The sequence below is a fragment of the Carlito syrichta genome, unplaced genomic scaffold (genome assembly GCF_000164805.1).
Source record: "Carlito syrichta isolate Samal-C Ts95f unplaced genomic scaffold, Tarsius_syrichta-2.0.1 Scaffold304534, whole genome shotgun sequence".
NCBI classification, from domain to species: domain Eukaryota; kingdom Metazoa; phylum Chordata; class Mammalia; order Primates; family Tarsiidae; genus Carlito; species Carlito syrichta.
Genome location: NW_007248630.1, coordinates 52,728 through 71,283, shown reverse-complemented (window position 1 = coordinate 71,283; position 18,556 = coordinate 52,728). Strand labels below are relative to the sequence as shown.

General features: G+C 34.6%; 1 protein-coding gene across 1 annotated transcript in view; it reads left to right on the top strand.

Annotated features, from left to right (window-relative positions):
* The window catches only part of LOC103262520 (protein AF-10), a 128,380-nt gene that overhangs the window by 64,682 nt on the left and 45,142 nt on the right, over nt 1–18,556 (top strand). Inside the window, exons 7-9 of the mRNA XM_021713420.1 lie at nt 5,600–5,644; nt 6,490–6,522; nt 13,874–13,921. Coding sequence (XP_021569095.1) covers nt 5,600–5,644; nt 6,490–6,522; nt 13,874–13,921 — 126 coding nt within the window. The remainder of the gene's footprint in view (nt 1–5,599; nt 5,645–6,489; nt 6,523–13,873; nt 13,922–18,556) is intronic.

Genomic DNA, 18,556 nt, shown 5'->3' with positions numbered 1-18,556 from the left:
CTGTAGTTCCAGCTACTTGGAAGGCTGAGGGGGAAGGATCGCCAGAGCCCAGCAGGTCGAGGCTGTGGTGGCTGGGAGCGGCCACTGCACTCCAATCTGGGCGACAGAGTGAGACTCCAACTCCAAAAAAAAAAAAAGAATTGCTAACTGATGATGAACACTTAGTATGAACACTTAGTATGTGCCACACACTGTGTATTATCTCATTTAACAACAGTTAGTTAAAGTAATGTCCCCATTTTACAGCTGCTAAAACCAAGGCTTTGAGACATAAAATAATTTATCCAACATCACACTAAGATTTCTCCTTCTTTTTTTTTTTTATTGAGTTGGAGTCTCACTGTGTCGCCTAGACTAGAGTGCAGTGGCATGCTCTCGGCCTCATCTTGCTGGCCTCCAGTGATCCTTCTGCCTCAGCCTTCCAAGTATCCAGAACTATAGGCGCATGCTACCACGCCCGGCTAATTTTTGATTTATTGTAGAGACGGGGTCTCTCCAAGTTGCCTGGGTGGGCCTCGAACCCGCGGGCTCAGGCAATTCACTCACCTCGCCTCTCAAGTGCTGTGATTACAGGCTGAGCCACTAAGCCCAGCCTTTTCTTCTTTTTTAGAGATAGCATTGCTTGCATTGCTCTGCTGCCCAGGCTAGAGTGCAGTGCACTTGATGCTTAAGATGCATTATGTTTTATTACTCATTATATTGAACAAGAAACTTAAACAGACAATTCTCATAGCTCTTAAGTGGTGAAAGTATACATTTTCTCTGAATTTAGAGCCATTTAATTATAAAATTCAACAGATATTTGCTGACTTGGATCTAAACCACACTAGTATAATTTCAGTTGTACTTTATGCAAAGGGACCTCTGAGCAAATTTGACTTATAATTTTAAGTTTCAACAATAGTATTTCTTACTGATAAGAAAAGGTTAATTTTTACTTTGGACTAATTTTAAATTGAGAAATCATTTAGTAATTGTAAAAGCAAGAAGCTTTCCTATAAATAAATAGGAAGGAGGAAATGTTTGCAGTTTTCCCTGGTGTTTGTGGGGGAATTAGTTTCAGGACCTTCTGTGAACACCAAGGTTCGAGATGCTCACATTCCTGATGTAAAATGTTGCAGTATTTGCATATAACCTATGCACATTCTCCTGTATACTTTAAATCATCTCTAAATTACCCATAATACCTGATACAATATCAGCACTATGTAAATAGTTGTGATTATGCATTGTTTAGGGAATAATGACAGGAAAAAAAATTATGTACACAGTCAGTGTGGACTCAGTTTTTTCCTCCAAATATTTTGTATCCGAGGTTGGTTGAATCCACAGACATGGAACTCCATGGAATATGGAGGGTCAACTGTACTGTGTACTACATCATCACAAATTGTTTTTTATGGTGCTGTTTTCAAAAGATTGATTTTCTGTAATGACAGTTTGATAATTTAGTAATGGTGAAGGTGACTTTTTTAAGCACTTGTTGGTCATGATGTTAGACTGCAATATCTACTGTAATACTAGCTCCTGAGGTTAGGGCTACGTTTGTCCTGTTCAGCATTGTAGCTTCACTGCCAGTACAGTACTTTAAACATAATAAATGCTAGACATCTTTTGAAAAAAATGAATGAATGTTATTAGTAATTATTAGTGCATGCCATGTGGTTAGTAGCATCTTGTGTGAATTTGTATTTGCCTTCCTAGTGTTTATAATCAAACTGTAAGATTATCTTACATAGTGTTACTTGCCAGATTAGGGTGAAAAGTGAGGATTTTGAAAAGACCATGGAGAGACTGAATTGTACTTTGGAGTAGGCAGAAAAAGAGAACCAACAGTATTGCCAAAGAAGAAAGTAAATATATATTTGGAGGAAAAGCCTAATGGAAACAGGAGACTTCTTGTGTCTGTGGTATAGTGGAAGAAATGTTGATAGGGTTGAATGGATTCTTGGAGAGTTAAATGCCAGACTGAAAAAATCAGACTGATAGGTTAATGGCCTTTCTCTTAGAATGAGCATTCTAGATTTAATTTTGGCCATTTGCCATTATTAAATAACAAAAAACATTGCCTCATTCATTTTATAGTAATGATAATATAATTGCTGTATTTGAGTACTCTTAACTGTTTCTAAAGAACTCTTTAGTTACTGTCTCATTTGAGCCTTGGAAAACCCTTGTGAAATAGGACAGCTGTCCTTGTTGTTACTATTACTATTTCTCCTCTTTTACACAAGTAGGATATAATACAGAAGTAGGATCAGGTTCTAACGATACTCTTCTTTTTTAATTCTTAGTTAAAACCATCAATTTTAACAATAATCAATATTCTCTCATGACATTCAAATTGTAATAGATTGAATTTATTCTAGGAACCCTAGATGAATCAGAATAGAAGATAAAACCCCTATAAATTCTTTGATTCAGGGTTCAGGTTGTAAAATGTCAATTATAGGTTGAAGTATATCCTGGTAAATGACCTACAGGTTTTATAGTGACTTGTACAAAGTGGAAAATGAGTGTGTGTGTGTTTTGTTTTGTTTTTTTTTGAGTTGGAGTCTCACTCTGTCGCCCAGACTGGAGTGCAGTGGCTGCTCCCGGCCACCGCAGCCTCGACCTGCTGAACTCCGGCGACCCTTCCGCCTCAGCCTTCCAAGTAGCCAGAATTACAGGCGTGTGCTACCACGCCTGGCTGATTTTTTTGATTTATTGTAGAGATGAGATCTCGCTGCCCAGGTGGGTCTCGAACCCGCGGGCTCAGGCAATGCACTCGCCTCGTTTTAAGTGATTACTAAGAGTTATAAGTTTGGGGCTTATAAATTATAGTAAGCTTTTGCCTGAATCTTTCCTATGTATATTCTTTTGGGATTTGAGCAATTAGGTGGTGGGTTTTTTTTAAAAAAAACATTGAACATTTGTACAGTGTTTGGGACAGCTGTCATACTGTACCTGTCCTTGTCTTCTTTCCTGCTTATCTTCACCGCATTTATAAGAATTCATGATTTTACTGAAGTAAAAATTGGCAACACTTTCTTCACTAAAAGCAACATATTATTTTCTTTGAGAAAAATGTGATATTTATTCAATGACAAGGGGTTAATAGTTTAGATTATCTTCGTTTCTTGAAGCATACTATGTCCTTTCCAAGTGCTGATTGAGTATCCTTTATGCAAAAATGCTTGATTACATAAATGTTTTGGATTTCAGATTTTTTTTGAATTTTGGAATATTTGCATTATTTCATTACAATACTGATTAATTGAGCATTCCTGATACAAGAATTCCAAATGCTCCAATGAACATTTCCTTTGAGTGCTCAAAATGTTTTGGATTTTGGAGCACATTGGATTTTGGATTTTCAGATTAGGGCTACTCCACCTGTATATGGGCCTTCATTTAAAAAAAAAAAATTCTACTCTAGTTTTTACATACCTTTCTAAGAAGATACTTGAATAGATTTCTATGCCGAAATGTTTTAGCAGTGACAAGTGTTACATTTAGAAAGGCACTCCTTTGATTGTCATTTATTTCATAAAGACAAGTTGTTAATATGTATGCAGCACTTCAAGAGAAGTTTTTTTTGGCCTCTACTGAAATATGAAGATTATGAAAATTTTTTTGAGCCTTTTTCACTATCAAAGAGTTCTGTTTTTGTTTTTTTTCTGAGTTGGAGTGTTACTCTGTTACCCAGGCTGAAGTATAGTGACACACTCAATGGCCACTGCAGCCTTCACCTGCTGGGCTTAGTCTGTCCTTCCGCTTCAGTCTTCCAAGTAGCTGGAATACAGACATATGCCACCACACCCGGCTAATCAAAGAGTTCTTACTAGACATATCCCTATTTATGTTATACCTTTTTAGGTTGATAAAATGAAACTGAGGAGTGTTTCCCTGTTAAAATGTTTTTATTAGGAATAAATAGACAGTGATTCTCTAAACAAATAAGGGGGTCATAAAGATATAAATATTAATCCAATAAACTCTCAACAGTAGAGTTACTAACAAGGCATTTTAGGCTAAGGAATAGGTACAACTAGTGAGTATAATTTAACTCTATCTTAATGACTCAGGATCATGATTTTATATATGTTGATTAAATTGGGTCATAAATGAAAATTGTGTAGATCATTATATACTGTTGTTACCAGGATATACCTTTGACTGTTTTCTTGAAAAGTCCTCTGATTTTGTTTTGGTTTTTTATGATTTGAGTATTTGCTGACCTTTTATTGTGACAGTCTTTATGCAAAGGTGCTGGGTTAAAAGCCAGAATAGCCATTTTTCAAAATTTTTTCCCATTAAGCAAACTTTTCTGCTTTTCTTTTTTTAACGCTTTTGGTTGTATGAGGGTTCTTGATTATTTTCAGCACCATTCCATACAACTACCATTTCTCTGCAGTGCACTATGTCGCTTTCTTCAGTACCTTTCTTTTAAAGTCTCATTTGTATTAGATTTGTAATAAGACATTAAGGTGGAGAATTCCCCACCATGTCTCATTTTCAAGTGTCATCTGGAAAGGACTTACAACAGAGCATTCATTGTTTCTAGATTATTATTGTAAAGTGAACTAAATGTTTTATTTTTTTTAAACAACATCTAATATAAAGTTATTTATTAGCATTACAGTGCTCTGTAATTGAATGATGGCTTGTTCTATGTTGTTTTGCCTTTCTTCACCGCTCAAGTTGCTCAGGGTGGGCCCATAATCAGACTAGACTTTTGAAGAACATGTGTGAGTGAGCGATGATTTCCTGGGAGGCTCTGTTTTATATATGATTCCTAGGTGCCATGTTTTTGGTTAAATAAGATCCAGGGAATTCCCAAGTAGTCCTCCTCTTAAAAACTTTTGCCAGTAGTGTTAGTTACAAGGGAATACCAGTTGTTTCCAGGATTAGCAAGTCAGATCCTTTGAGTCATAGCCTTAGTCCTAGTTTTATTAATTATTATTTCCAAAAAATGCCATATGAAAATTTATTTCCCATATTCTGAGCAGCTTTTGCTTAGTAGTGTTTTATTGCCATGTTCTCTGCACCCCTCTGCTTGTTCTCCTCGTTTGGGTGAAATAAAAGAGTAAAAGTAATACTCCTTTGTTGTCTTTCTCAAAAATGAAAGGTACCAGAAAGTAAGCTGAGTATAGCTGAGTTTTATACCATTATGTAAGTCATAATGTAACTTATGTTAACCTAGCAACTAAATAATTATTATACTTAAATTGTAATTTTTAAATGACAACAGTATTCAAATGTTTTTGATGACTTTTTCCATCTAATGAATTATATAAAGCATGTTATTATTATCACATTGCTGACATACTTGCTCTTAGTAATTTATTCTCAGATATTTGTTATGCAGATTCATTTGTAAGCCTTAGGTCTTTTCCTCACTTTTTGTGCACACACGTACATTCCACACTATCCAATTAAGATTTGTGAGAATTTCTTCACATTTAGTAGCTTATAATTTTTATTCCTACAGTTCTAGTTGGCCTACTCAGCTAGACTTTTAGGTAGATTTTCCCTCATTTTTCTGGTCTGTTTGTTTTTTTATTCATGAGTCACTGACACCTTCTTGACTGATTTCCTATTTTATCCCTCCCAACAGAAATTTCCATGCAGTATCGGCACGATGGAGCTTGTCCAACAACGAGTAAGTTGTAGAACTGGGTTGATAATCTGGGCCTTTTGACTTCTACTCTGGTGCTTTTTGTAGTATGTCATGTCACCTCTGAACCTCTCAATTTTTATTTTCTAAAATGCAATTATTTATTAATGGAATAGATTTCTTCTACAAAGATATCTTAACATACTGCTTTATGTCTTGTGCTCAAGATCTATATTACAGTCAGATTGTGAGCAAATTGTAATTATTGCTGGCCTATTAGTATGGTATTTCCATTCCTGAATGGAGAGTTCTGCTTCTTGATGAAGTAATATTTTTTAGTATTTTGTTTTTTATTAAAGTTAACATAATTTTAAAGTATTTGTATATTGGCATTAGTTGGCTTTCTTGTTTAGACTTCTACATATGTTGATACTTTCTTATACTGAAGTCCAGGAAATAAGAATGTGGCTAGGTGATATAATAAAGTTTTTCTTTATAATAGATATTGTTGAGTCTGTCCTAAGATAGATTTACTATACAGAATTGCATCCTATAGCCACTTTTAGCAAGACATTACATAGACTACTAAACATCTTTTTAAAGTGATTCTAATTATATATTTATTATTAAGGACATTATTGTCATTATGACAAAATATCTAACGTATTATCACAATTGAGTTAGGCAATATGTTGGCAAATGGAATTACAGTATTTCGAAATTTATACTATGTTAAAACTGAGCTGAGGTTGCAGTTTTAATGATTCGAAAAATGATAAATGATAGACTTACTGAAATTGTATTATATTAATTCAGTCTATGCCTATGTATGTTTTTGTATATGTTTGAGAATGATCTTAACCTGAAGTCCTTTTTTCCTTACTTAAAAGCGTTCTCAGAGTTGCTGAATGCAATACACAATGGTAAGTTTTATTAGAATCTTCTCTGTTGGTTCATTTATCACAAAGGGTGCCTTTTATAGGTAATCCTGATTGAAAGCTAGCATGTTCTGTTGATTAGGTGAAATCCAGTGCTGCAGTTGTTCAGTACCTTAGTGAAAATTTTTGTAGATTGCCTATAGTAGGATGATAGACAGTATCGTTCATCAGTTTGACTTTTATCATTTCTTTGTGAGGCAAAATGATAATAGTGTTGTTCTAAGTCTCTGTTTTTTCAAATAGTTCTAGTTTTTTTGAGCTCTCTCTTGCCAATGCAGTTAGTAATTGGTACCTACATTAGGAATTTGCTGCCTCTAATTGTAACTTGGAATGTGAATTTTATTTTTTAGAAACTGGGTTTATTAATGTATAGAAGATATTATTTTACCCTTGTATTTCACACAGTAGAGAAATGGAAGATCACCTTTTAAATTGCATTTAGTTTGGGACCAGGTTTTTACAGTGGATTTGCATGGTTGGATTCTGAAATCAACATATAAGGCTAATGCAGTACTTTTTCATTTTTGCAATGTAATTATAATATTTTTGCAAAAATGTTTGAGAGTTTTTTCAGTTTCTCTGAGAACCTTTGTTAATCCTTTGATGTTCAAAAACTCTCTTTTGAGTTTAGTGATCTAATACATTTGTTCAAGAATGGCTTCCAAGCAGTTTTCCAATATATTTTCATTAACTTTATGAAATCCTGCTTATTTTGCTAATGTCATTTAACTTGCAGTTGACTTGCATTGTATTTGGATTTTATTGTCAGATGTGCGCAGGCATAGACAACTGTGTTGCTTTTATGGTGGCGTAGTCAGGGTGGAAAGCTCATTCTATAAATGATAATTTTATTAATTAGCACATTTATGTATAATTCTTGGTTCGCTATGCGACCTGTACCTGCAGCTACTTAGATAATGAATACTCTTGATAACGAATTTCTGAACATTAGGATCCAGAGGGAAAAGGAATTGGAAGTTTTCTTGAGAATAAACTAAACATGTTCCCATTCTTTAACAGAGAAGTATACAAGCTAAAGTTTAATACCTTTTTCACTTTGCATAGGTAAATGTATACTTGTTCTTTCATTCTTGGAATATTGGAATTTGAAGACATCCTGAACATTTTTAAAAAGCATACTTGGGTAAAAAGGATATAATGGGGGTAATTGTGAATGAACTGCCGTATAAATCCTTTGATACCATTATTAACTGACAAAGTTCTGGGTTGTATTAATTTTATGGAACAGTTGTATCCTCTGACATATTCACTTTATAATTGAATAAATTAGTGTCATGGGATTAATGTCATAAAAAATGAGTTTTCTTTAATGTTTGGAGAGATTTACAAGAAGATGCTTGTGTTTTCTTGGTCACACAATATAGAGAAAAAAAATAAGTAATGGATTTACCTTTTTTATTGCAAAGACAAGTGTAGAATTACACCTAGTGAGTGATGTTTAGCTTGTGGACAGTTGAGGGAGAGTGTCCCCTAGACTTAGGTTGGAAAAATTTGCGTTGTGTTCTATCTTCTTTTCAAGTGTTAGCCTTAAAAAAAATGTGGCAAAATGCACATAATGCATAATTTTTAAAAGTTCAGTAGTGTTCAGTATATTCACACTGTTGTATAACTAGTTGCCAGAACTTTTTCATTTTTCAAAACTGAAGCTTTGTAGTCATTAGACAACAACTCCCCATTTCCTCTTCCTTCCAGCTCCAGTACTTTGTTGACTGGAATTGACAACAGTATGCATCCTTGTTTTGTTCCTTATGCTATGGGAGGAAGCTTTCGGTCTTTTACTCTTAAGTATAATGTTAGTTATGGTTTTTTCATTAGATGTGCTTTATCAAGATTAGGAAATTTTATTACTGACTCAATCTCTTTACTTGTTTTAGAGCTATTCAGATTTTGTTTTCTATTTCTTCTTGTGTCAGTTTTGGTAGCTGTAATACATTTATCAGAATTTCATATATTCTATCTAGTTAGTTGACATATTCATAGTATTCTCTTATCCTTTTTCTTTTGATAAAGTGAGTAGTAATCCCATTTTTTTCTTGATCTTAGTAATGTGGTCTTTTTTTTATCAGTCTAGCTGAAGGTTTTTCAATTTTGCTGATCTTTCAAAGAACCAACTTTTGATTTTGGTCACTTTCTATATTGTTTTTGTATTCTCTTTTCTGTTTGTCTCTGCTCTAACATTTATTATTTTTTCTTCTGCTGACTTTGGGTTAATTTGCTCTTTTCCAGTTTCTATAAGTGGCAGGTAAGATTATTGATTTGAGATCGTCTTTCTGAAAGTAGTCCTTTATAGATACATATTTCTTTCTGAGATTACATGAGTATCTTTTGTGATTTCTTTGATGAGTTCTTAATTGTTCCCCCCCCCCAGTATTTTCTCTTCTCTGTTACTTTTTATCTTACACCTACTCACTTGAAAAATATTCAAGCCTATATTTTCAACTTCACCTATACTCATTAGGTTTCCAAATCCATTCCTCCAATTGAGACTTTTCTTCCAACTCCCAAACTCATATTTCCATAAACCTAATAAGCTTCGCTTCTTATATTCCCAAACTAAGTTTGCTTTCCCTCTTTTGTTCCTTATCTCTGTATGGTACTCAGCCAACTAAAACAGACATATGCTAGGAAGTTAGTTAGCCTAAACTTGCCCCTCTCATTTTTTTGGTCATTGGTTTTTTTTTAAGTTTTATTTTTATTTTGTTTGTGTATGTGTTTGAGTTTCTGAACTTGGTTGTAGATGAACTGTTTCTATGTTTGTATGGAGGAAGGTGAAGGAACAATTCATATTTAAGTTTAGACTGTGTGATCTTTAAAAGGGAGATAGTAGGCTGGGTGCAGTGGCTCATGCCTGCCATTCCAGCACTTTGGGAGACTGAAAAAAAAATGTTTTTCTTATTGTTCATCAGTTCAACTTTCTTTTCTTTTGTATTTCCACTGCCTCTGCTTGGTTAAGTCCTAGCATTGTCATCTGAACTCTCAGCTATCCCATATCCTTCATTTCGTTATCAAGTTCATTCAGTAGATGCTTTTGGAAGCAATGATGTATCTAACATGCAAGTCAGACCAGGTTACACTGTCTTACTTAGATACTTTTCTGGTACTTTTGGGATGGAATTTATACTCCTTAGCATGGCAAATCGTGTTTTTCATAATCTTGTTCTTGTCTGACACTCCAGTCTCATCTCTTCTTCTCCTCAACTTTATGGTGTGTCAGTGTAAGCTACTGATATTTTCCTGAGGTGTACTGTATGAGTCTGTGCAAAGTCTTGCTTGTATTTGTTGGTGTGGACTTCTAACTTTTTCTAGCAAAAGTAGTTAAAACTAAGCATAGTTTTTTTTTTCTGCAAAGTTTTTTCTGACTCTTTTTGATAGAATTATTAACTCTACTTCTGTGGGGGTTTTTTTGTTTATGAGTTGGAGTCTCACTCTGTTGCCCAGGCTGGAGTACAGTGGCATGCTCACGGCCACCACACCCTCGATATGCTGGGCTCAGGTGATCCTTCTGCCTCAGCCTTCCAAGTAGCTGGAATTACAGGCACATGCCACCACACCTGGCTAATTTTTTGATATATTGTAGAGATGAAGTATCACCCAGGCTAGTCTCGAGCTTGTGGGCTCAGGCAATCTTCTTACCTTGACCTGCCAAAATGCTGGTATAGGCGTGCGCCACTGCACCTGGCACTACCTATGTTTTTAATACTTTTATGTTTTTGTGCATGGTGTTCTAATACTAACTCCAATCTATCTCTTTCATTCCTCCAGACAATTGTTTTGTTTCTTTGTTCTATATCTTATTCATGTTTATCTCATGCTTGAGAAACCTAAAAAAAGAAATCTTTCCTAGTAAACAGTTTAGATTCTGGATTATTTTTATCATTTGCTCTCTAGTATCTGATGCTTTTAAAAATGTTTAACATAAAACTTTTTAAAATTGAAATGTATTACTTCACTGAAACTTGCTCTGAAAAAAATAATGAAGGTGTTAGGATCAAAGAAATATAATATATTAATAGTAGTAGACATTGAGTTTTAAGCATATGTCTTAATTTGTTGTTTCTCAGAGAGAATCTTAGGACTTAATGATGTTGTTCTTTTGGGTGTGTGAGAAGTATTTCATAAACTTTTGAAATTGGTGTTTTCAGGTAAGGAATTAAGAATAACATTGATACAAAGAGAAATACTTTGAGCACAATACTTTATCAATCTAAAACAAACAAATTAGGGCCAATAGGATAAATTATATATGATCAGAGAAATTTAGGAAACTTAAATCATATTAAAATTATAGTTTCAATAAAGGAAAAAGAAAAGAAAAGTTAAGAGGGATTATATAAAGTCAAAATCTTTTAGAAAATTTTGGAAACTTTAAAGGCAGATTGGAAAGGTAAAGCAGTCACTTAACTATTTTAAAGAACACTATATGGAGGATTAACTTTAAATCTATCTCTTTAAAGCAAAGTGCCTTGCATTTCATAATGTTTAGTTTTGTGATGATGCCTTGGAAGTAAGATAATTCAGACTTCATAATCCTAATAAACTGTAAGTTTAACTTCTTTGTTTTACTTAATATAGATACAGTTTAAATGCTTATAATATGATGAAACAAGTAATATATATAGAAAGGTTATAATTTCATTTTACAGTAAACCAGCATATCATCATTCTGATTTTCATTTTCCTGTCTCAGAAATGATTTTGCTGTAGGTGCTGTGTAAGTTATTTAATAATTTATGTACACTTTTTTTTTTTGAGTTGGAGTCTCACTCTGTCACCCAGACTGGAGTGTAGTGGCCCCTCCCGGCCACTGCAGCCTCGACCTGCTGGGCTCCAGCGATCCTTCCACCTCAGCCTTCCAAGTAGCTGGAACTACAAGTGCACGCTGCCACTCCCAGCTAATTTTTTGATTTTATTGTAGAGATGAGGTCTCACCAAGTTGCCCAGGCGGATCTCGAACCTGCAGGCTCAGGCAATCCACTCACCTCGGCCTCCCAAACTGCTGGGATTACAGACCGAGCCACTGAGCCCAGCCTATTTATACTTTTTTTATTAACTAGACTATAAACTCTTTTAGGGAAGAAGGTGGGTTTCATCACTAGTTGGCTCATCTGATAGACTCTCTATTAATGTTGAATGAATTGTTGTCAATTGCTACACGGTCTTTGAATAAGTTTTACATATTCTTGGTAATATGTTCATTTTGGGGGGGAATCAAACTTTATATTAGACAGTTTAGTTTCTTTCAGCATAGTCACTTGGTTCTTTGCTGCAGCAATATAATTGTTTCAATAGTTTGTCTTGGCCTCTGTCACATTCATTCATTCATTCCTGAGACAAGGTCTTGCTGTGTTACCTTGACCTCTCACATTCATTCATTCATTCATTCATTCATGAGACAAGATCTTGCCATGTTACCTTGGCCTCTCACATTTATTGATTTATTTATTTATGAGATAAGTCTTGTTGTGTTACCCAGGCTGATCTGTAATTCTTGGCCTCAAGAAATCCTCCTTCTTCAGGCTTCCAAAGTACTGGAATTACAGGCATGAGCCACCATGCCCAGCCTCACTTTTCCTTTTTATAAGATGGGGTCTTGCTCTGTTGCCCTGGCTGGAGTTCAGTGATATGATCATAGCTCACTGCAGCTGTGAACTTCTGACCTCAAGTGATCCTCCTCCTTCAGCCTCTTGGAGTGCTGAGATTACAGGCAAGAGCCACCACACCCAGCCTTACTTTAATATAATTTTGAAATGGTAGGTTAAAGTAGCTAAAGAACCTAGATCTATTTTCACAGCAGTATATTGCTAAATGATTTCTGTGTCCTACTTTTCAATTTCCTTAAACTATGACATTTGTGGTTTGCTACAACTATGCTCACTAAATCTCATTTGATAGAGGAGGTAATGCTAGTCAATGTATTATACGTGTGTGTGTATTTATGTATATGTGTATATGTACATATATAATGGATATTAATGAATAATTGCATGTATGTGTATATATATATTCACACACACAGACATATATATGTTTTAAAGGATGAACACAAGTATGAATGCACATTGGTTTTAGAGGTGCATATTCTCCCTCAAGAATAGAATTCTGACTGGGTGCCGTGGCTCACATCTGTAATTCCCTACAGTTTGGGAGACTGAGATGGGGGGGGATCACTTGAGGGCAGGAATTTGAGAACAGCCTGGGCACATAGTGAGACTCCTACAAGTACAGAAAATTTTTAAAAGAATAGGATTCTACTTGACTTATCAGACTAGTTTGTAGGATCAACTGGGTCGTTGTTCTTTACATGTGCCCTCTTTTTATTTCAAGGAGCATTAAATGGGCAGGAATCCAAGAAAAGGGATGATAAGCTTCAAACATAGAAGTATTTCACAGCCTGTGTCATTGGGAGTCACTGTGTGTAATGAGATGTTACCGATGGGATGAGTTGTCACTGTGAACAGTGTGGAGATCGAGCATCATTGATCTAGATCATTCTAGATTTAATTTTATTTTTACAACAGATTTTTTTTTTGCTTGATTATTTGGTGTGTTCTTTATGCTTATATAGTAAACGGTCACATTCCAGGATATAACAAATACTACTAAAAAGTTTTTTCTAACATATACAAACTGTGAATCACTTGGTAAAGGACAATTAAGTGGTGGCAGGGAGGGAGGAAGGAAAGTAAACCTTGGGCATAGTGAGAGACTGCAGAGAACATTGATGATGATTGAAATGAAACTCCAGAGAAAGGCAGCAGAAGGAAAGTAATGCTAGAACTTAGAATCCCTATCTTGAACCAGGGAAATGGTAAGGAACTCAGATGGGTTTAAGGGAGACAGAGCATATGATGAAATGGTATGAAGTTACAGGCAGGGTTATGATTAAGCCTGTGTAAGAAAGAATTTGGCTAATACTATATAGCTTTACTAATATGTAGTGTATAAGACATATATTATAGATAAGACAGTACTACAGTTTTTTTTTAATATATCAAAACATCCAACTATTTTGTTACTATTGGTTTCTGGAAACTAAGCTTCAAAGATTCTTAATTCATACACACATTTGGTTGGTGAGTCAGCCACTGGGGAGAAAAAGTAAAGAATTATTTTAAAATTTATTAAGTGGTAGTGTCATGAGTTATCTATTTAGAGTGTTGCTGTATGAGTTTTGAAGTGTACGTAGGTTTTTGGGTGACTTTCACCCTATTAATTTTTCCTCCCATACTGTCTTAAGTTTCTCAACTTGTCTATCGTGATAGTTTTTAGGAACTGGTGATTAAAAATCTGAAATTAAAGTGTGTCTTTTCTTCAGACAGAGATGACAGTTCTGCACTAACAAAGCAGGAACTTAAATTCATAGGTATGTACCCAAATTCAAACATGGTTCTACACGTAGTAGTGTTAAATTAATTCTAATGTAGCTTGGAAAGCTTCCCATATAAAGCAAAATTAGGAATCTGTAGTCACACACACAAAAAATGATGCCTGAAAGGAATTATCCGTAATCTTGGATAGTAGGTGGGATGAACTATATTATGTTCTTATTGTACTGTTTGGATTTGTCTTATTGCTTAAAACATGGTTTTTAATTTTTCCTAAAACTATTTGCTTGTAAGGGTTTGTGTGCCTGTGTCTAATTTTTAAGACTACTTTATACATATGTCTTTATATATGTCTCTTTCTTGCACTGAGAGAAGGAAGAATCTGAGACCATATTCCGCAACTTATAATAATTCTCCATTTCCTTAATATATCTCTCAAATACTCTGGATCAGTTCAGAGTGAGTATGTGTATTTTGACCTAGAGAATGCAATCTACTACTCTTACCCAATTAATGTATATGTCTACATTCCTTTTCCTCCCTTAAAAAAAAGCCCTCGATTTTTATATACTGGTAAAATTAATCTTGCAGGCTTTGAGTACCTTCAAAATGGAACTTTCCTTCTTAAGACTGTCCTGGTTTTTTTTTTGTTTGACAAGTATATGTTAAATTATTTGTATATGACTATATGTAAGATCCTGATTAGTAGCTTTGGGGAAATACGTATACTGTAAATGGGTCCTGCCTTTAAGAACAGAGTCTAAAAAGAAGACAAATATGTATATAAATGACAGTTTTAATGGATATAGTTATAGCTTCTTTGCTGGTCAGTATGCGTTCAAAGTCAGTAAAAATTACTTTCAGTTGAGGTAATGAGATGTTCAGAAAATGTCACATTTGGCCTGATGCTTAAAGAATGTGTAAACTTTAGTTATTTGGAGATAGGGATCAGAGCTAGATTCCCAATCTCAGGTATACAGTTAATGCAAGCAGTGGCACAGACATGAGAATACACAGGCTGTGTACAGTGACAATAACCAAATTTATTGAGGACCTGAATGAGGATCCTGGGAGTGAGATTGATGAGACATATAGTACCGAAGAACTGGTGGCACCTAATATTTTTATTTTAAATGTGTATCTCTTATAAGAAACCTTATATCAGAAGTTTTTTTTTTCTGACTTAGGAAACCAACAAATTTTAATTCATATGGGCAATAATATAAAATCTGATTAGTTGATCCAGATTAGTCATGAAGGAATTATAGACAGAAAACAAATCAGCATAACAATATAATATAAAGACATGAAGAAAGATAGTAGTCATTTGAAACAAAATATTAAAAAGCACCAAGTAGACATTTTATATGTAATAGTCAAAGTCAACACCATAAATATGATAATGTGCCATGGATATAGCCAAGGGGAAAATAATTAATAATTAATGGGTAAGTGAGATGAAGAAAATCCCCTAGAAAGAAGGAAGGGGCCAAGACTGTGTGTGTGTAAAATAGGATGTATGTTATATGAACGATAGAAGTGGAATTCAGTTAACAGGAGCCCCAGAAAGAGAAAGAAAAATAAATAAAATGGAAAGAAGGAAATAATTCAAATAATTAATGGAGGTAAATTTCCTTGAAACAGATAGGGGATTGGTTAGGAACAGTGGCTCACATCTATGATATCTCAGCACCTTGGGAAGCCAAGGCAGGGATTGCTTGAGCCCAGAAGTTTGAGGCCAGGCTATGCAATGTAGTAAGACCTCATCTCTGCAAAATAAAAAAAAGTAGCCAGGTGCGGTAGAACATGCTGGTACTCCCAGCTATTTGAGAGGCTGAGGCGGAAGAATTGCTTGAGCCTAGGAGGTCGAAGATGCTGTGAGCCATGATCGTGCCACTGCACTCCAGTTGGGCAACAGAATGAGACCTCGACTCAGGGAGGAAGATGAGGGATCATGGATTGAAATAGGCTATAGAGTGCCAAAGAAAAAAGATTGGAAGAGACAGAAATATAAATGGATAATTATGGATTAAAGTGATAGGCAAAATGAATATAGTGATTATAATAATTCAGGAGTAGTTTTGTTTCTTGACTCCATTTTCTAAAATTTAATATGGTCATTACTTTTATGTTGTTATTTAAAATACAAAAAATATACATGAATAATGGCAGATTACTTAAAAGCACCATATCTGATAAAATTATGTTCTTCATTTTAGTTGGCACTTTCCTCCTATTAAGTCTTTCCTTTAAATTTTAAATTACATTTTAAATCTTTTAATTTAATTTTTTAACTAAGGAAATATAAAAATCCAGTCACTATGTAATACATACATTTCATAATGCTTCTTATTTAGGCTTATGATCAATATTTATTTAGATGTGTCTCATCTCTTGTTAGTTGAAATACTCTCCTACATTAACTTGACGACTCATATTTTTATACTTCATTTGAACTGTTTCTAGAGAAAAAAAATCACGTAACATACAAATTCATATCATTATAGATCATAGCAATCACAGCTGGCTTTTAAATTGCTTTGCAATGTTAATATACCTCTGTAGGAAACTTTTACTTTTTGCCATGACTGTATATTATACTTTTTAAACTCTGTATACTCTCCTCCCTTTTCTCCATATCCAAGATATTAGATGTTTTTGCCAGGAAAAAAAAAAAATTCATCTTCTTATAACCCATTTGGGCAGACCTTGATTTGTATCCATACTCTTTCCCTTCCAGTCCTGCTTGCTGATTAAAGGCTAGCCTTTACATTTGCTCTGAATTTCATCTTTTTCTGCCTTTTTAAGATCATGTCATTTTAGTTTTCTCACCCTCTTTTTTTCATCTCTGTTTTTTCCATCTGTCTAATCGTGCTCGACTATCTTTCGTCTTGAAAACAACCCAACAAACCCAAACCCTTTTTAAAATTCTGCATCCTTACTTGTGTGCCTACCCTTCAGACTGTTCTCCCATCATTCACTCACTTAACAGCTTTTCTTTGTTTTTGTGATATGTCTATGTGTGACTTAATTTTTCTTGGAACTTTTTGTACTTCCAGATTGAGGGAAAACATGGCTTTTGTCAATTCTGTACATTGTCTTAACCATTATTTCAAAATACTGCTTCCCGTTTTTTCCATTCTGTCTTCTGGAATTTTTGTAAGATGTATTTGAACTCCAGTTCAGCCCTTCATTCCCTTTAACCTCTCTATAAAATTTTCTTTTCTTTTTCTCTGTTCTATATCTAGTTATTTCCTTAGATTTTTGTTGTTGTTGTTGTTGTTGTTGTTCTCTAATCATCTCTTTAGCTCTGTTTAACTTTTTGTTTCATCTGATTGTTGATGAAGAATTTTAGTGAAAGTGTTTTTTCAGTTTTAGACATTCTTTGTGGTCCCTAGTTTGTCTGGGACCACAATCTTGTGCTCTTTCAGTTCTTGTAGTTTGTTCCTTTGTATAGTTCTTTTTCCACATTTAAAATATTTTTATTTTGAAACAGTCTCAAACTCATGGAAAAATCAAGTGTAGTAGAAAGAACTTTATTTTCTAAACCATTACAAACAAGGACATTTTTTCTACAAAATCAGTGCAACTATCAAGAACAGGAAATTAACATTGCTTTGTGACTACCATCTAGCCTTCATATGCTGTTCATGTTTTAGCAGTATATTTTTGGATATCACAAGCCTAGTTATTTTGGATCTTGTTTATTAATTTTTAAATTATTAGATTCTTGTTATGTTTTTGAGGACAAGAATACTATAGAAGTGATCTTTCCATTGCATATTATCAGTGGCAAATAATCAGGCTTTCCCAGTGTAAAGGTTTTTGTTTATAATTAGTAATTATTTTGTGGAATAAATTATGAGACAATGTAAACATTCCATTTCTCATCTGACTTTCAGTTTATATCAGTATAATCTGTTACTCATGATTTATTGCGATGATTGAATTGTTCACAGTTTAGCCAGTAGGACCCCTTTAGCTGTCTCTCTGTCCTTTTGACATGTCCCTGTTATTCTTTGAATGCTTCCAGCAAAGGTGAATTGAATCCTTCTCAAATTTAGAATCTCTGACTTTTCCTTCAGCCACATCTCTCTTGCTTTCTCTTCTGCATCATCTTCCACTGACTCTTTTACCTTTCTCTTGTTTTTAAAGGCTTACATGATTATGCTGGGTCTGCCTGGATAATCCAGGATAACCAATTTATTTAAAAATCAGCTAACCACTAACTGTAATTCAATGTGCAAGTCTCTTCACAGAAGTTTCTAGATTAGTGTTTCATTGGAATACTCAAGTGACAGAAAACCTGAGGGGAATGTGTCTTTAGAATTTTGTCTACCATAGCAAGATATTCCAGATTCCTCTTTTTTCTTTTTACATAGAATGTTGTTCCTTTCTCACATTTTTAAAGCTTCTTCGGTTCTTAATCATTTAAAATATTTATTTTAAGCCGGGCTCGGTGGCTCAGCCTGTAATCCCGTGCTTTTGGGAGGCTGAGGTGTGAGTGAATTGCCTGAGCCTGCGAGTTTGAGACCCGCCTGGGCAACTTGGTGAGACCTCATCTCTACAATAAATCAAAAAATTAGCTGGGTGTGGTAGCACACGCCTATAGTTCCAGCTACTTGGAAGGCTGAGGCGGAAGGATCACCGGAGCCCAGCAGGTCGAGGCTGTG